This window comes from Alternaria metachromatica, assembly GCF_023757995.1.
Source record: "Alternaria metachromatica strain BMP 0045 chromosome Unknown scaffold_53, whole genome shotgun sequence".
NCBI lineage: Eukaryota > Fungi > Ascomycota > Dothideomycetes > Pleosporales > Pleosporaceae > Alternaria > Alternaria metachromatica.
The window spans coordinates 55,139-71,790 of NW_026055544.1; the positions used below are offsets into that span (position 1 = coordinate 55,139).

Genomic DNA, 16,652 nt, shown 5'->3' on the forward strand with positions numbered 1-16,652 from the left:
AAGATATCACTAACGAGCTCAAGACTAATAACACAACTGCCGTATCATCTCAGCAGACCCCACGCGTTACGCCCGACAATTCATCACACAACCACATGTATACCAAGGTACTTTATCACACGGCCCGAGTCTTACCAAGACTTTCGGCAGCCTTACACCTCCATGGTTTACCACGGCCCGAGCGACATGGCTCTTCATCCCGTGGTTGCGGTTCGCATGGTTCATGGATAAAGCACAAATATCCAGCCTATCAAGCCCCCAGCATCCTATGTCATTTCCAGCCACCACCACTCACTCCCAAAGTCGGTAATAGACGCAAGCGAGAAACTCGGCTCCCATCTTTTGCAGGTTCCTCCATAGCCCCATACGTGGCCGGCAGGATGTCGCACCAAAAGCGCGATTTCGATCACGCAGTCTACCTGCTGTAGCACACCAACCTTAATCAAACGCAACGTCTAATTCCACATTCTGGAAGAATAGGCAGAACCTCTCCTCCACTGACAGACAACCGAGGCGTAGTTATACAGGACTCTCGGCATCAGCGAACGCATGCTCGGTCGATACCTTCCGTTTCGGATCTGTTCCGTAGCCTCCGCGTCCGCATGCCTGGCGCAATTACCCCAGACAAACGTCGTCGCGTGGTTCGGTTCTGCATACGCATTCACCGGTGCTTACGCGCTTCCTTCGTATCGGGGTATTATATCTGGCTGTACTTTATGCTATGTTGATCCGCCGTCACATCACATGCGAAGCTATTTCCGCGGTCCCATATCTCGCGACGAGTTTCGGAACACGAACTTCGGGCGGAACATGATGCTGACATCAGACGGCAGACGGCTGTATGGCCAACGGTGAGGGAGGGAAGGCTCGGGGCGAGAGGGCGATATTACTTGCCCTGCGTTTATCACGCTCGGGGCTCTTGCTTACTGTGACAGATGACTTGACTTTGCGCTGTACAACACAACTACCCTGATAGCGTCATCAGCGTCCATGTCATGCTTTATTTGCGAGACTGGAAACTTGGAGACCCCATCTCCACCCCCGCATATCAGCCCCAGATCTCATCTCGCCACAGCCTTGATCCGGGCTGACACCTCGGGCGCAGTCAAGGAGAAAAGTGTCACCTGTCGCAACTGAGGCTCCATGCGTCCGGACACGTCTCCAAGGCTCTCACATGATCCTCTCCATTGCCGCTCTTGACCCATGCCGTCGTCGAGTATTTTCGGCCCCCTGCATGCCACGTTTATCTCCACATCGACACGCGCAGTATATCACAATGCCGTTATAATAACTCTCGTTACGTTCATGCACATTCACCAGGTTAGCATGAGATCCCGCCCTGCTCCCGGGATATCTTCGTCACGCGCTTCCGCTTCGCCTCATAGTCGATCCTTCGTGTATGGGTATCGGTAAGGCGAATGGCCATGCCATGCTGATAGTAAGATTGGGCGCGTGCCTGAATACTGCGGGCGATCGCTTAGCTGCATTTAGAAAATGCTGCGGTATAGTTACGCGAATGCATAGTCTTTGTTTGATATAGACTATATGCACTAATCTTTTGATAAGAGAGATCAGAGCGACTGGAGCGGCGACTTCCGTATGGTAATGTTGGAATGAGCAATTCGTTTCGAAGGATTGGTATGGTGATTGCATGTCTAGATTTGGATGGCAAAGCTGCTGCGGATGAGTTCGACGTTGCCGACGATCCAAACATGCGACTGCAGTACTCACCAGAGAATGCGAGTGTTATCTCAGAACTACATCATAGTTCCACACAGCGATCGAATCGATAAGTCGTCGCAACAGCACTATCTTCCACCGGCTATCCTCTACCCGCTACCTTCCACTCCACACTCTCTACCCGCCTACCACCCGTCCTAACAATACCCCCATACTCACAATCCCCTCCACCCGTCAATACATCTCCTCTCCACTCTCCCCAAATCATCTCCACATCCCGACCTCTCACAGCCCACCTCCACCTCAACAACACCATACCACTAACCATACCACTATACCCATAAACGCCTTGCAGCAACATATGCACCGAAGTAGCTAGTCTAATCCTTTCCCTCGTGTTGTCGTATGCAGGACGGACATATCCGCAAGGAAAGGGTTCCTTTCAACTAAGCTTGTTTGCGCTACTGACGTGCAGCGCTTCTGGATATGCAGGAATACTGCAGCGAAGGAGCGTGTGTAACGTGGGAATGGAGGGTTTACCCGGTCGCTAAATGTCGAGGCGAGATGAAGCGAGGTGGAGCGAGGGTGGATGATAGTAGAGTACAACGTGGATGATGTGATAGTTATGGTGTTAGTGTAAGCGAAGTGTGTGTGTTGAGACATGTGGATATAGGAAATGACTTATCGTGGAATTGTCGGTCAACTAAAAGTGCATGTTTTCTCGGCGACATCTACCTGGTCCGGTCACGAGTACTCTTAATATGGGCGGATCAGTCAAGCGAGCGAGGATGCTACGCATTGCACGAAGAAAACATCAAATAGGTTTACAGCTTACATTCAAACGAGAACGTTCAAAGTGGGTAGCCTAATGTCACTGTATACCCTAGGATGATCAGCCTCTCTTCGAATAGAATGAAGAGATTGTTGAGATTTCGACATGAAAAGTAGAACACCAAGTCTTTCTTACTACCTTCACGATGTTTATGTTTGGCAGTGTACATCTCAGCAAGCGTATACGCGACTACTCTCCTTTCCTCCCACTTCGATAAGATCACAATGATGCTCCACTCCACGTCTATGCCCCTCAAAAGTCATTTCCAATCTAACAAGTCTGATCTTATTCTGCTGAAGCCAGTAGTGGCATTGCATACACTCAAGCTTCCCCTCATTCCTTTCCTACTTTCATTTTCTCTCGAGAAGATAAAAACATCAAACGCCGATGCGAAAAAAAAACAGCCCACGATTGATTGCTTCCAATATCCAACAAACAACCCACCTCGCATACCAATTGATTCTCGTGTCGAGACCACACAAATCCCCTGCGTATTGTAGCTTCAGATATTTCGGACCGAACAGCGTCGACGCGTCGACGCGACGGCGCGAATCGAGGGTGAGGACAAAAATCAGGAGTCGAATTTCCCGATCTGATCAACACGCGATCGAGTATGCTATGTTATGCACATAAGCGGTATGCGTTCGCATCATGTAAAAAGGATTCGATTCGCTTACGGGGAACCGGACATGAGTGTCAAGAACGAAGATCGTAGGATCAAAGGATTGGGCCTCATGCCGCGGAGAGACACAGCGATGCAAACATGATACGCAAAGCTAGACGACTCGAATCACCAGATACGTAAAGACGGCATGGCATCAGAGTGTGACGCCGGCATCGATCGTCAGCAACATATCGCTATTCGAGAGTCACTTAATCCTCGTATTATGCTAGGCACACATGATAGCACCAAGATGCTTGTATTGATTTTACTTTGAATAGTCTATGGGTATCAACGCCTTAGACATGGCTTCTAGATGTTGCCATCCAACATGCCCTTGCGCCTCGCTCTCGACGCGCCCAGGACCAGGCACAGGCACAGTCACAAACACAAGTGCACAGATCAATCGGTGTGATAGGTACGGCGTGGTGACATTATCAGCGTCTAGAAGTCCTGGTCGTCGTTTCCAGCAATGATGACGTTGTTGACCTGTGCGTTGGTGTCAGTAGTTGTTTGCAACAAGGCCGTGATCCAGCGGTGAGGATAAACGGTAACACAAAGCGAAAAAAGGGAAGGGTGGTGTTTGTTCGCGTGTAACGAGAACAATGCAGCCTGCATAAAGCGCACCCCCCGTGCGACGCTTTATCTTCGGCTTCCCCGCTTCCCCGGCCTTGCAAATCGATCCAGAAGACGGACGCAAGGGAGGGGAAGTGAGCAAAGCGAGGTTGCACAGACGGGAGGGAAGCGGAAGGGATAGCGGGAAAGGGGAGTCACACCAAGGGTGTGCGGTGCAACAAACGACAATTCGTTACGGAACAGGGGCGGGAAAGTTACGATACGTACCTTGAGTACCATACGGCACAGCTGTGTAGCGAGCAACAGTTGTTGCCGCTTCGAGATCAAGGGATCGATCACGAAGTGCTCCTTCATATCTGTGATAACGCCACGTTAGCACAATCTTCGGTAATTCAGCCACCAATGAGGCCCATGACGTTGTGCATAACAATGACAGCAAAGCAAAGGTCTCAGATGACTCCTGCTCATCTCCACTTGTAGTTGCGTTCATGCCAGCGCAGCAAGTGGCGTGGCGTGGGGTAATGTGCCGTACCCCACGGGGGCGTTGGATGCGGGAACTGAATGCGGGAACTTGGATGCATCACGGGTCTCGGGTCTCCCGGAGATAGTCCGTACTGCAGCTATGCTTGATAGCGGTGAGGCAGCCGGGAATCAAGGAGACAGCCGTGGGGAGATGGTTGGATAACAAAGAGCGAAGTGCACTTACCGTTGCTTCCCGTCTGCATGCAGTCAACACCTAACCTGGTGTTTCCCTCCTTGGCTTGTCGGGACTTGATGTTGGCGAGGGTTTCGATGGGGCTAAGACCGGAGTTCTCAGCCAGCGCCATGGGGACGGCGTCAAGGGCATCGGCGAAGGCGCGCATCGCGTATTGCTCGAGGCCAGGGCTCTGCGAAGTGTTAGTTGTTGTTATCGCGGAGCTCCGTAACGCTTACCTTGACCGCGGCATCCTCAACTGCGAGCGAGCATGCTATTTCTGCAGCTCCTCCACCGTATACAATACGGTTGTCGCGCACCAAGTTTCGGACGACACAGAGGGCATCGTGTAGTGACCGCTTGGCCTCGTCGATGATCATCTTGTTGCTACCGCGAATGAAGGCAGTGACAGCCCTTGTGTTCGCACACTCCTCAATGACCAGCATCTTGTCGCGAGTGGTTCCGAAGGTCAGTTCCCGGACGATGCCAGCCTTTCCGAGCTTCTCTGCGCTGAGGTCCTCGAAACGGGGTACGATGCGTCCGTTGGTTGCGATGGCGATCAACTCGATCTCTGGGCCTCCTACCCACCGTACAGCGGGCAGCTTGTTTGTGAGGAGAAGGTGGTTGGCCTCGTCGTCGAAACCCCACTGACATATTACTACGTTGGCGCCCGTGTTCTTGATCTGCTCAATCATCTCGGTGAACTTGTTTGACTCGTAGTTTTGTAGCTTCTTGAACTCCTCTACGGTGGTAATGTCCAACTTGTGCTTGGTCTTGGGCTTCGGTGGCTCGAACGCGCATGTGAGGATGGCGAGTTTGGCGTCCTTGACCTCGGACGGCATCTGGGGATGCGAAAAGTCCTTGTCTATTATGACACCCTTGACAAGTAATGTGTCTTCAAGCGATCCACCGACCTTGCCGTCAACCTTGATGAGCTCGAAATCGACGTCTTTCCGCTCGAGATCTGCGACCGAAAGCACAGCATCTACGGCGATTTTGGCGAACTGGTCGTGCGCCTTGGAAACGATCTTGCTGCCCAAACTTGTCTTTGCGACCTTGAATAGCTCTTCGGTGTTGTCCTTGGAGAAGTGGATCTCGTCGCTGACCTCGTCGAGCTTGGCCACGGCAACCTCGCAAGCCTGGTCGTACCCGTCTGCTATCCTGATGGGGTGGATGCCCTTGTCGATAAGGTCTGCTGCCTGTTCGAGAAGCGCGCCCGCCAAGACTACGACACCAGTTGTTCCGTCACCAATCTCGTCGTCTTGTGATTTGGATAGTTCGACTAGTAGCTTCGCGACGTGGTTGGAGATTTCCATCTGGGAAAGAATGGTGGCGCCGTCGTTTGTGACTGTGATGTCTCCGTCGGGTGAAATCAGGATCTTGTCCAGTCCTCGGGGTCCCTAGTTTCATAAGTTTGTGTCCTACTTCCTTCCACTAGAGCGGTGCTGCGTACCAGAGAGCTCTTGACGATGTTCGCGACCGTCTTGGCCGCGAGGATGTGGGACTTGACCGCATCGTTGCCGTGTTGCCTCTGCTTCTTGCCTTGACTGCCCCGGATATTAGCTGCTGCCTCTTATAGAGCCTTGAGCTTTCTCCACAATATTCCACGTACTCTCTGACAATGATGAATGGCCTGCCCGATTCATCCTTCATCACCTGCGCTATACCCCACTTTGTCAGTCGTTGATTCGTGGGCGTTTCGTAGTTGATTCGGACGCATACCGTTGGAAAGGTCGACCTCTGTAATTATATAACGTTAGCGTATGCAACTCACTACTGAGGGTTGGGGAGTTCGGAGCTGTTGCTGCCCGCACTTACGCATCTTTGCGGTGTGAAAATGCCCGCTGAAGTAACAAATGCACGACTCGGAAGAAGTATCAGACTACAGACACACACTAGGAGGGAATCCCGGGTATGTTTGGTAGTGAGGGGTGGTGGGGTATGTCCAAACAGCTGCCATGTCGGTCTTGAAATTTCCCCAGAGGGGCTTGGCATCAGGGTGCACGGCCGCGAGTCGCGAACGCGCCTTCCGCCAGCTCCAACTCTCCGATCTGCCCTGACGCTTGCTGCCCCGAGCTGCCACCACACCCATCCCCAGCGCATCGCGGCCTTCCAATCGCGCTTATCCGAATCGCCTCAAGCTCCACGAAGCTTGACGTCTCCGTCATATCCATTCTCCATTTCTAGCGACCGCGTTTCAACATGCCTCGTGAGTCGCGCCCGCCCGCCCAAACAATCACCATACGCGTAATATCCAGCTGCTAACTTGCGCAGCTGCTCTTAGCGATCACGGGTCCTCGGACGCCGAAGACGTCCCCGCGCAGCCAAGAAAGGGAAAGGGAAAGCAGCCGGTGCAGGAGGATCCCATAGACGATGAAGAGGACGAGGATGACAGTGAGGTGGGAGAGGACGAGTACGCGCACACCCATATGTATACGGATCGCATCGTGCTGACAATGCGACAGATATGTCGTTGAGGCGATTCACGGCCACAGATTCACAAAGGTGCGCGCAAACACCACCTCTTTCCCACGCGCAAACACTGACAACACCAGGGCGTCCTCCAATTCGACGTGAAATGGGAAGGCTACGACGACCCCAAGGACCGGACATGGGAGGCAGAGGAGAACATGTACGTTGCGATATTGCTCTGTACTGGGTTGAGACTGACAGTCGCAGGGAGGGAGCCATTGATGTCCTGAACGAGTACTTTAAGAAGATCGGAGGCCGACCAGAACCCAAGGGCCAGAAGCGGAAGGGACGACCGTCGACCGCCGGCATCAAATCCGAGTCTGGCACCCCGTCCTCCTCCACGAAGCGCGCCAAGGCAGACAAGCCAGAGAAGAAAGTGGTAGAATGGAGCCCACCACCAGGCTCATGGGAACACGACGTCGACCACATCGACACGGTGGAGCAAACGAAGGACCCCAAGACGGGCCAACTGGAGAAGTTTGCATACTTGGTGTGGACAAATAAGCAAAAGACACAGCACCCTCTCAAGCACGTCTACCAAAAGTGTCCACAAAAAGTGCGTCAAAACATGTTTTCTGGATATCATTCACCATACTAACATCTCGCAGATGCTCGAATACTACGAAAGCCACCTAGTCTTCACCGAGAACGTGGACGAGCCTCTAAACGGTGACGACACCAACGACACAGTGATGAACGACGACTAATCCGCTTGAGTCGAGTAGTACCCGAAACCGAAATTGCCGATCAAGATATTCCCTTCCGGTGAAGTTCGATTCGACTTCGCCCCCGCGATGCCATACGCGAAGATGCTACCCAAAAACTTCCGTTCCCCGACATGGTCACCCATCACACCTCTTCTATCGTTCCTCCAGTCGCCGACCGTATCTCCCATCACACCTCCTCCACCTTTGCGCAAACCACCAACCGTGTCCCGGTTGATACCCACGGAGCAGTTTTCTTCTTCCAATCCTCTGATGCGCTTGGGGGCTGGGGAGGACCCTGATCAGCTGCAAAAGGGTACACATGTGTCTGCTGGGTATGGCGTATAGGCACCAAATGTATTATAAGAACTTCTTTGGATAGGTACGGAAAGGGAATACTGGAGTATCAAGGCTTCGTTCAAGCGGTTCCAGTTTCGCATTGTGTATCTGGTATCGTTCAAAATTTACAACGTTTATACATACGCCTAAGATATGACCTACAACGCCCAGTGTGAACATGATCGCGTGCCTTGCAAGTCCATGTCAGCACACCATTGTGGTTGGCATGCGCTTTTCCTGTACTAAATTCTCTCTCTCCCAAGTTGTGACCAGAGGCTCAAGTCAAATCAAGTCGAATCAGTTCACGGGCATGATAATCAAGAGAAGTGGTTTTAAGTAACTTTGAGTATGTGATTCGTTCCATTCCATGCGCAATTGTATATACAAACATAACAATAAGCTCCGTAATAACGTTTCGGGTATCCCAATTCGGCCCAGTCCATGCCAATCAACATGACTTCTTCAATCGCATTATCTCGTTCTCGCGTACAATAAACTCCAAGGCGCAAGTCGCATAGCCATGCAATCGCAACTGCCTAAAAACGCCGGTGCCATGCATATGTTATTGGTGTGTTGTACTATCTTTCATATCGTCGTTAAAATGTCTCTTTTGTTCCTCTTTTCTCTTGTTGTATCGTTGCGCTGTGTGGTGTGGTGTGCGTCGTGGTATACTGTGGGACGTTTACACGTTCTCAGTCATATCCGAAACAGACGACGCGGTGCCGCCGACAGCCATGCGCGTCTGGAGGTAGTAGATGAGGTATGCGATGGCGGCGATGAGGATGAAGAGGATGAGGATGATGAGGAAGATGACGATGTTGCGCTGCATGGTTGCGGTTGTGGGTGGTGGGAACGAGGGTGTCTCGTTGGTTGGAGTGGTTGAGGTGGAGGTGGTGGTATTGGTGTTGGTGTTGGTGTGGGTGATGCGACAAGTTTTCTGTAGTAAAGTCAGTAAATCGTCCTTTCGTAAACAGAGCAATGATTGTATGCGCACTGTAATCTCAGCGCAAACAAGCAATGGTTTTGTATAACGCGGTCGTGGTGGTGTCCAAGCTCGCTATCGTCCAAGCAACACTCAGTAGTCAAGTGATGGTATCCTGGAAGCAATCGAATGATCAAGGATAGCGATAGTAGTACGAAGGAACTCGAAAAGTGTGACGAAGTACAAGTGTATGGTAAGTGTGTGTGAGGGGAATCGAGTTAATAATATCAGCGAGGAAATCTGCAAGCCAAGTCGTAGTCCATTCTGCAGGTGGCATGCAGGCACTTTTGTACAGACGTGGCGGAGTGCGTGCGCCGCGTGGGTGGTTGGGTCGCGTCCATGGGCCGAGGGGCTGGAATGCTGGCAGAGTGGCTGGGATGCCGGCGTTACTGGCGGTGAGGCTGGTCTCGAAACAATGGTTGACCGAGTTGATTTAATTGAGTACCTGGTGATGCGTTTGTTGAGGGAAGCTTGTTTTTGCAAATTGATTCAGGGTATAGAGATGAGGTTTGTGTTGGTGATGGGGGAATGGGAATGGGAAGGCGCGCGGTCAGGTGTTCTGGGTCTTGGCGCGTTCGGGGCGGGAGAGCGATCTGACTGCTCGGCCTGGTGACGACTCCATCACCACCTTTCCGCATTGCTAATAAGCTGTACTGCCACCGTTGTCATGTATACGCACATCACGAATCATTAACGAATCAATCTGAGGTTCGCGCATTGGTTGCTGACCAAACCCTGGGGTGGCCTTCCGTGAGCCCGGCAATGAGCTCCTCGTACGATATCTAGGTAACTAAAGGCTTTCGCACTCGCCATCCGTACCTAATATCTCCTCCTCCCTCTAGACTTCTGTTTCGAAATAATCTTCTGCCACCAAGACCTTCTCACGACGTTCTTCGAGCGACAATAAAGATCCTTCAAGGAACTTGTCCCGGAGTGCGTCGCATGATCTGAGCAAATCGGACCACGATTCCATTTCCTCTTGATCAACAACAGCCGTGTCGCCCCAATTTCGAATGATGATTACGCCCAGCGCCTGCTCCAGTTGTCCCTTGTCCATCCATTTACTCCTGGAGGCGAGACTTCCGAAGAACCAGTGTTGGTCTACTTTTTGACCGTATTTATACAAGGCTGGTGTGAGTAGCGGTCTTTTGGAAGGGCGTGAGAAAGCGGCGAAGAGGCGTTTCATAGCATAGTTCTGGAACTCGGGTAATCTCAAGTCGTTACCCAAAGTCCAAGCCAGTACCGCAGCCTTGGCTGTCCACTCCATAGTGTCTTTTTCGTAAGAGTTGCACATGTCCAGGCGCGGAGTCCTGGTAATGCTGTCCAGCTTCTTTACTGGGCCATTCAACTCAGTGTATCTTCCAGTGTAGAGCCATTGTACGAACAGACCAAGTACCTCGGGGCAGTTCCTTCCGGAAAGCAACAGTTTCGGTGCGGTTTCGGGTCCACGCTGATGGTAGAAAAAGTCGTGGTCACTGGGATAGACGGATTCGAACTTCTTACGGGGCAGGAAGATGGAACCGAGTTTGGCGTCATAGGTACCTAGTGATATCTTGACAAATTCATGCTCTCGTTGTGCACTGTCGAAGATGGTCAGTGGAGTGTACTTCAAGCAAGAACGTAACCACTCACAAAGCGACCAGATGTTCTCCTTGTGGGCAAACATCCAACGCAGGCGGTTCATTTCCTGTAGCCGACATCTCGGCGTGGGATCTCTTGGGTGGCATACTGTTGCCTGACTCTGATGTTGATCCGATCGCAGAGGTAGGGAGAAATGGAGTGTAGGAATCAGGAGAAATACCAAAGACTTTAAGTAAACAATCACTTGCAGTCCACTGCCTCTTACCTGCCCTTCGAGGTGTAGACTCCCAAAGAGTGAGAGAGATGACTTCTCATTCTTACCTTGTCGCTAAAATATTGCCATGCGAGGCCTGGTGGTCAGCATTCACCTTGTGACCGAGACAATCTCACCTGAGAGACGGGAACACCGCTTCGCTCATCGCCGCCTTCACCACACGCACATATTCTAGGCTTTCCATATATTCGCTACCCTCTTCTCCTAAACTTGACTTCCGAGCCGCCCGTCTTGGCTGCTAGTTCCTTTGCAGCCTAGGTCTTCGTCTATGCGCTGTAGTCTTGCGTAGCATCTTTCTCGATAAAGCTATCAATCGCAATTGCCATACAAAGAGCCGGTAGCACAGACATGTATTGTAACCCGCTTCCGATATCTCTGTTTGCCTTCCCTCAATGCCCCATCGTCCCATCACCCATGAACGTCGAACGCTGCATCTCTCTCCACAACGAAATCGTACGACATGGCTGGGTCGGCTCAGACCGGTCCCCAGATACACTCGCGTCGCACAGCAAATCTTGGTTCCAAGTATTCGGCGAGGAAGCCGAAGTCGAACGGTCTGCACTTTCACCCGACCTAGTCCAATTCCTCGAGCAAGTCCAGATTCCGCGCGTAGAAGAAGAAGGATTCTACCCTGAGTTCTTTTACTGGGTTCAGGGCCTGTCTCATCCCGAGTACATGTTTGAGTTTGAAGATATGTTGTGGGATTACGACTACAAGAATGACAAGGAGGAGGAGGGGAATGGTGAGGAGGAGGAGGAGGGATGGAGGAAGTATGTTATATCGAGTAAAGAGGCATCTGGTAGCGATTGGGAACTGGTGTAGATAGGGAGAGGCGTCATTTTAAGGCAGAGAGGCTTCAATAACAACGTCCAACGCGTTCGCATGACTCCAAATACCCTCAATTTTGAGCCCCACCGACTCGAGTAATTCGCGAAACTGCGACTCAATCCGCTCTTGACCAGAAAGTGACTGCATGACGTTGACATCCATGGCCGTAAACGCCCACGGTGCGTTTCGATCGGGTATTAGAAGCTCTTTGATGAGGAGCTTGGAGTACCCGCGCTTCATAGCGGAGACGATATTGCTCAGGATACGGCGACATGCGTCATCGCTACTGAAGTCATGGAGAATATGTTGGAGCATATAGGCCCTCGCACCTATTAGGGACCGTTAGTGCCGTATGAGTAGGGTTGCGGCATGACCGTAGGAACTTACCTTTAATCGGCTGAACCTCATTCCAGTCCCCAACATGTGCTTCAAATCCATCTTGCTCGCTTCTATCCACAATATGCTTCAATTCCTGCAGCACGAGTCGCCCCTTGACATCTCCTCCAAGCGCTTTCCTCAACATCCCCAAATCGCCCGCATCGCCGCCTCCAATGTCAACAAGTAGCACCTCATCGTCAGACACAGGTCCACCTGCAACCAACCGCTCTTTGAATGGATAGTACCCATCCTCCCAAAAGAAAGGTTTACCAGCGTTGTACATCTGAATCATACCGCCGAATCGCTCTCCCATAGCTGCGTCTTCGTCAAAATACGTGTATAGCGACTTGTTAGAGGAACCATGTGCGTGTTGGAAGGGACCATTGTTGATGTCGGATGGATTCTGGTGGGAAATTGAGTCGAGGAAGGAGGGGACGCGCCAGCCTACGTTGTAAAAGTCGTCGAACCTGTTGTGGGTGTGGTATGAGTATTGAGACGTATGTATGTGCGTGAGAGTATGAGTTTGGGGCTTACATGAAGTGCACAGCATCTTTGAACGACTTCTGCCTCAGAGAAGCTGAGAGCCGAGTGCTTGCGTAGGTATCATGATCGACTTCACGGATCGTGCCGTTTGCTGCTAGATGGCGTAGGAAGCGTGCTGTACGTTCTTCATTAGTATCATTTCATGAGACAAAGATTTCCAGTCCCTCCAAATAGTTCCGCATGCCAATCTTGAGGGCATTTGTTATAGTTTGCGATAGTGCACACATACCAACCAACCTTGCATCCGCCCCCGCACCCTCAGCAATCTGCTCACACGACACCCCCTTCTCCCCAACATCACCCAACGCCTCGAAAACTCCCCATTGCAAAGCGAGTCGAATAGCGAGATAATGTCCAGGCTGAATGCATTCCGTTCGTGGTTAGCGCTAGTCAACCAGATGCAGTAGCCACAACCCCGCAAACCTGGAAAAGACCACCATAACTTATGAGACGTACCTCATTAAACGTCACCCGGAAGACAGCTTCATCTGGTCTTTCCAATTCGTTCCTAAGCGCTTCGGCTAGACCGCTGAGTTGGAGGCGCTCGGTGTTGCTGAGTTGAGCGCGGAGGGTTGGGGCGGCGGCTAGCAGGGTCTTGAGTTGGGAGAGAGCGGTGGACTCCATGATATGCGGATGGTAAAGAAGGAGAGTAAGTTTCGTGAGTAGATTTGACTGACGTTGACGATGATACGGCATCTATGATAGATATGCCGGCAGAATGCAAGTAGCCAAGAAGGCGTATCGCGCCTGCCATTCCAGGTCAAGCGCGGGAAGGCAGGAACGGTGGGGTGCATGATTTTGCTCATATGCGCCAGGGGTATACTTGGAAGGCTGACGACGTTTGTATGGTGATCTTGATGAGTTGAAGAGAATTTGATGGTGGGCTCGCTGATCTGAACTGACAATTCCGCATGGGCATCGTCTACACCCCGCCCATTAGGCTCGCGATCTTTCCCTTCTTTCTCTCCAACCGTGCCCTGTCCATCTTCCATTGGCCCCAGCAGCATGCCAGTCCAAAGATTATCGAGCCTCTGGGAGGAGGAAACCGTCCGTAGAGTGCTCGCATCTGGATATGACCGAAGAGTCGAGCTAGCAGCATCGTCCGTTACTTCTGAAAGGACTAGGTTGTGAGTGAAACTTTCCGTATCTATACAAACTGGTTGTACCTTTTTTTTTGGGTGACGTCGGAGTGTCGACAGAAACGAGAAGTAGTTTTGTAATGTAAGTTGATGAACAGAAAAGTCGTCGTTGTCGAAGAGTGAAAGTGGCGCCGTTTGATGTCGTTTGTGATTGAGAAAAGCGAAAAGTGAATATCATACGCGGCGACACATATATGGTGAAATAATGTTTGGCTATATATGCGTGACGTGGTAGCGACGGAACACAGCCGTGGTTGTGGAAAGATAGACCCACTTCATGTCTGCGGTACGACCTTCACTCAGCTCCTGAACCCAAAGACATCATGCCATGACCATATACATTAACAAAACAAGGGTATATACAACCACTTCGCGTCCTCCAAAGCTTCCGAGCTTCTAATAAAGAGTAGCTCAACACTATACAAAAGCTCTCATCTCAATCCCACTTCCTACAAACAAACACCAAAAACGCCATTCTTTTCCTCAATCTACCCTCCGAACCCATCTCACCCATCTCACTGATAAAACCTCCACTTAACCTCCTTACACGCCCACTCCTTCCTGATCCCATTAATCCTCTCAACCTCCCACCCACTCGTCCACTCCTCATCCCCTACCTTCCCACCCAACCGAATCACCTTACTGAGATGGCACTCTCCCTCCCCCTTCGCCGTATACCGCCATTGCAGACAGTCTTCCACTTCTGAGCAAACGGCCTGGCAGCGCTCGGAGCTATCTGCTGCATCGGGGTGTTTCTCGGCTAGCTTGTCCCAGTTTGGCGGTTCTTTCTTGTCTTCCTTCATTTCCTTGCCTTTTTTGTCGTCCTTTTTGTCGCCTTTCTTGTCTTCGCGTTTGGAGATGCTGTTCGAGGTGGGGAGGGCGCCGGCTTCTTGGAAGACGCGGGAGTCGGGGGGTGGGGCGGTGTCGAGTTTGAGTTTTGCGGGTTCTTTCTTGTCGTCTTGCTGGGTCTTGTCTTCTTCCTTCGGGGTTTCCTCTTTCTTGGCAGTGTCTTGCTCTCCTTTCTCTTTCTCTTTCTTCTCGGCGTCTTGCTCCTCCTTCTCCTTCTCCTTCTCCTTCTTCGCAGCGTCGTCTTTGAGCTTTTGCCGACGTCCTTCTGGTGCAACGATCTTCGTGTCCTGGCTCAGGTTGTCCCAGCCCACCTTTTGCGTTTCGATGTGCGGTTCCACTGAATCGTGATAGGCGTCGCGGTACAGATATGGCTTCTTCCAGCCATTCGCGGTGGTCCACTTCTTCTCAATATCCCACTGCCTCGTGAGTTGGTCACCGCCAAGGTGATTCCATGACACGGCAGGAGCACACCAGTGCTTCCTGGTGTAATCAAGTGTACTTGGCTGCTCACTCTGGAGAAGTGGCCAAGAAGCGTAGAATTCCACGTGTGCGTCGCCAAGCGCCTTTGCTAGCATCAAGTCGCCGCAGCATTGCTCGCCGTTGTCCGGTTCCCACTTGGTTGTGTAGAGCTCATCGTAAGATTTGGAGTACCGGCGTAATGCGCCCTGGGACATCATGATGCCCGCTCCGCGTTGCGCCACCTGCGTGCCCGCGATGTAGTAGGGCGCTCCGCTGTAGTACGGTATCCGGTAGTCCAGCCTGTTCAGCCATTGCAACAGGTTCGTCCAGCTCAGACTTGTGTCGGCTTCAATGAAGACGAAGAACTTGGCGCTGGGGTTCATGTGGTATGCCTTGTACACCATGGGCAAGAACTTCCACTTTTCAAGCTCCTCCAGCTTCTTCGTGTCTGGCTTGTGCTCCGCATCAGCATGCATAAGCTGGTATTCCTGGAACTCATTGTGCTTGAACTTGGTCTCGCCGCTTATTGAATCGAGCGCATCGTGTACTTTGTGCCCTTGGAACTCGCCGGTGTGGTCGCTGAAGATGGCAAAGGTGGGAACGCAGGCTAGCAGATTGCTGAGGTGGCTGTTGAGCTTTTCGATTTCGGCTTTCGATGTCTTGAGGACGACCATGACGTCTTTCGCTCCGTCGGCGTCGCTGCAGAACTTCTCGACTGCGTGTGTAGGGACGGCGGCTTCGGCAGGCTTCGTGGGCGCAACATCCGGCTTGGCCGCAATCGGAGTCTTCGATGCAGGTTTCGCCTCAGTGGCCAGTGTTGTAGGTGCGGCCGTTGCGCCTGAAGCCAACATGCTCTTGGGCTTATCACCACCTTTCAACTTTTCTTTATCCTCCCATCTTCCGCCATCTTCCTCGTACTCCGCGACGCCTGTCTCGGTAGGCGCGGATGGTGTTGTCTTCCCCTTTCCACCCTGCGCTCCCTTATCGTCCCATCTGTGATCATCTGTCTCCTTCGGATGATCTCCGTGTGCTATCGGCGTGGATGTCGCGTGCGGAGTCTCGATGACGGGCGGCGGTATTATCGGCTCGGTATGCACATTCTTGTGGTCGTAATGGTCGATGACGGGTATCGTCGGCTGGGGCGTCTGTTGCGGCAGGCCAAAAGTCCAGAAGAAAGTCAAGAGCGAAAAGGAGACGATGATGATGGCGAGCCGTGAGGGGGTGATGAGCGGCATCGCGGCGAAAGGGCTTCGACCGCCAAACTTGGAAGTTGAGGTTTGCTTGAGGGAATTTTATGGCATTGAAGTAGACAAAGTCTTTGAGTGAAAATAATCAAGTCATTGTGGTCGCAATCGCCAAAGTCGCGAATGCCCCTCTGAGCGATGATCCCGGGAATGATGGATGGATGAGGCGGTGGCTCTCACCCCTTGGCTGTGGCGCTCGGTCTAGCAGGCGCGCCGGAAGACGCGCTATCACGACGCTTGACCTGCCCAACTCCATTTTTCGGTCTTCGATGCTGACGCAGATGCTTCCTTTTGGAATAACAACTGGAGACTTGGAATCGTATCTACTACAATACTGTATTATGCAGGGGCTTCTGACAGCTGTCAACACGTGGTGCGGGCGCGCGTAGCTCACAATGCCTACTCACGTGACGCACT

The 16,652-nt window shown here is 51.9% G+C and overlaps 6 protein-coding genes across 6 annotated transcripts; 2 read left to right on the top strand and 4 right to left on the bottom strand.

Moving 5' to 3' along the window:
- Positions 1-3,617: 3,617 nt before the first annotated feature.
- Positions 3,618-6,265, bottom strand: CCT5 (T-complex protein 1 subunit epsilon; the record flags this gene model as incomplete). Its single annotated transcript, XM_049337718.1, has 8 exons — positions 3,618-3,662; positions 4,017-4,105; positions 4,456-4,636; positions 4,683-5,843; positions 5,897-5,990; positions 6,056-6,104; positions 6,166-6,183; positions 6,262-6,265. 8 exons carry the CDS (start codon positions 6,263-6,265, stop codon positions 3,618-3,620), a joined length of 1,641 nt encoding a protein of 546 aa, XP_049183159.1.
- Positions 6,266-6,645: 380 nt separating this feature from the next.
- On the top strand, positions 6,646-7,622 carry J4E83_010841 (uncharacterized protein; the record flags this gene model as incomplete). Its single annotated transcript, XM_049337719.1, has 6 exons — positions 6,646-6,652; positions 6,718-6,856; positions 6,909-6,948; positions 6,999-7,075; positions 7,123-7,471; positions 7,524-7,622. The coding sequence occupies 6 exons, from the start codon at positions 6,646-6,648 to the stop codon at positions 7,620-7,622; spliced, it is 711 nt and encodes a 236-aa protein (XP_049183160.1).
- A 2,156-nt stretch (positions 7,623-9,778) lies between these two features.
- J4E83_010842 (uncharacterized protein) lies at positions 9,779-10,624 on the bottom strand (the record flags this gene model as incomplete). The annotated part of the gene is made up of 1 exon (XM_049337720.1): positions 9,779-10,624. One exon carries the CDS (start codon positions 10,622-10,624, stop codon positions 9,779-9,781), a length of 846 nt encoding a protein of 281 aa, XP_049183161.1.
- A 585-nt stretch (positions 10,625-11,209) lies between these two features.
- J4E83_010843 (uncharacterized protein) lies at positions 11,210-11,617 on the top strand (the record flags this gene model as incomplete). Its single annotated transcript, XM_049337721.1, has 1 exon — positions 11,210-11,617. One exon carries the CDS (start codon positions 11,210-11,212, stop codon positions 11,615-11,617), a length of 408 nt encoding a protein of 135 aa, XP_049183162.1.
- An 18-nt stretch (positions 11,618-11,635) lies between these two features.
- J4E83_010844 (uncharacterized protein) lies at positions 11,636-13,168 on the bottom strand (the record flags this gene model as incomplete). Its single annotated transcript, XM_049337722.1, has 5 exons — positions 11,636-11,952; positions 12,011-12,468; positions 12,536-12,659; positions 12,774-12,903; positions 13,001-13,168. The coding sequence occupies 5 exons, from the start codon at positions 13,166-13,168 to the stop codon at positions 11,636-11,638; spliced, it is 1,197 nt and encodes a 398-aa protein (XP_049183163.1).
- Positions 13,169-14,198: 1,030 nt separating this feature from the next.
- On the bottom strand, positions 14,199-16,226 carry J4E83_010845 (uncharacterized protein; the record flags this gene model as incomplete). The annotated part of the gene is made up of 1 exon (XM_049337723.1): positions 14,199-16,226. One exon carries the CDS (start codon positions 16,224-16,226, stop codon positions 14,199-14,201), a length of 2,028 nt encoding a protein of 675 aa, XP_049183164.1.
- Positions 16,227-16,652: the final 426 nt, after the last annotated feature.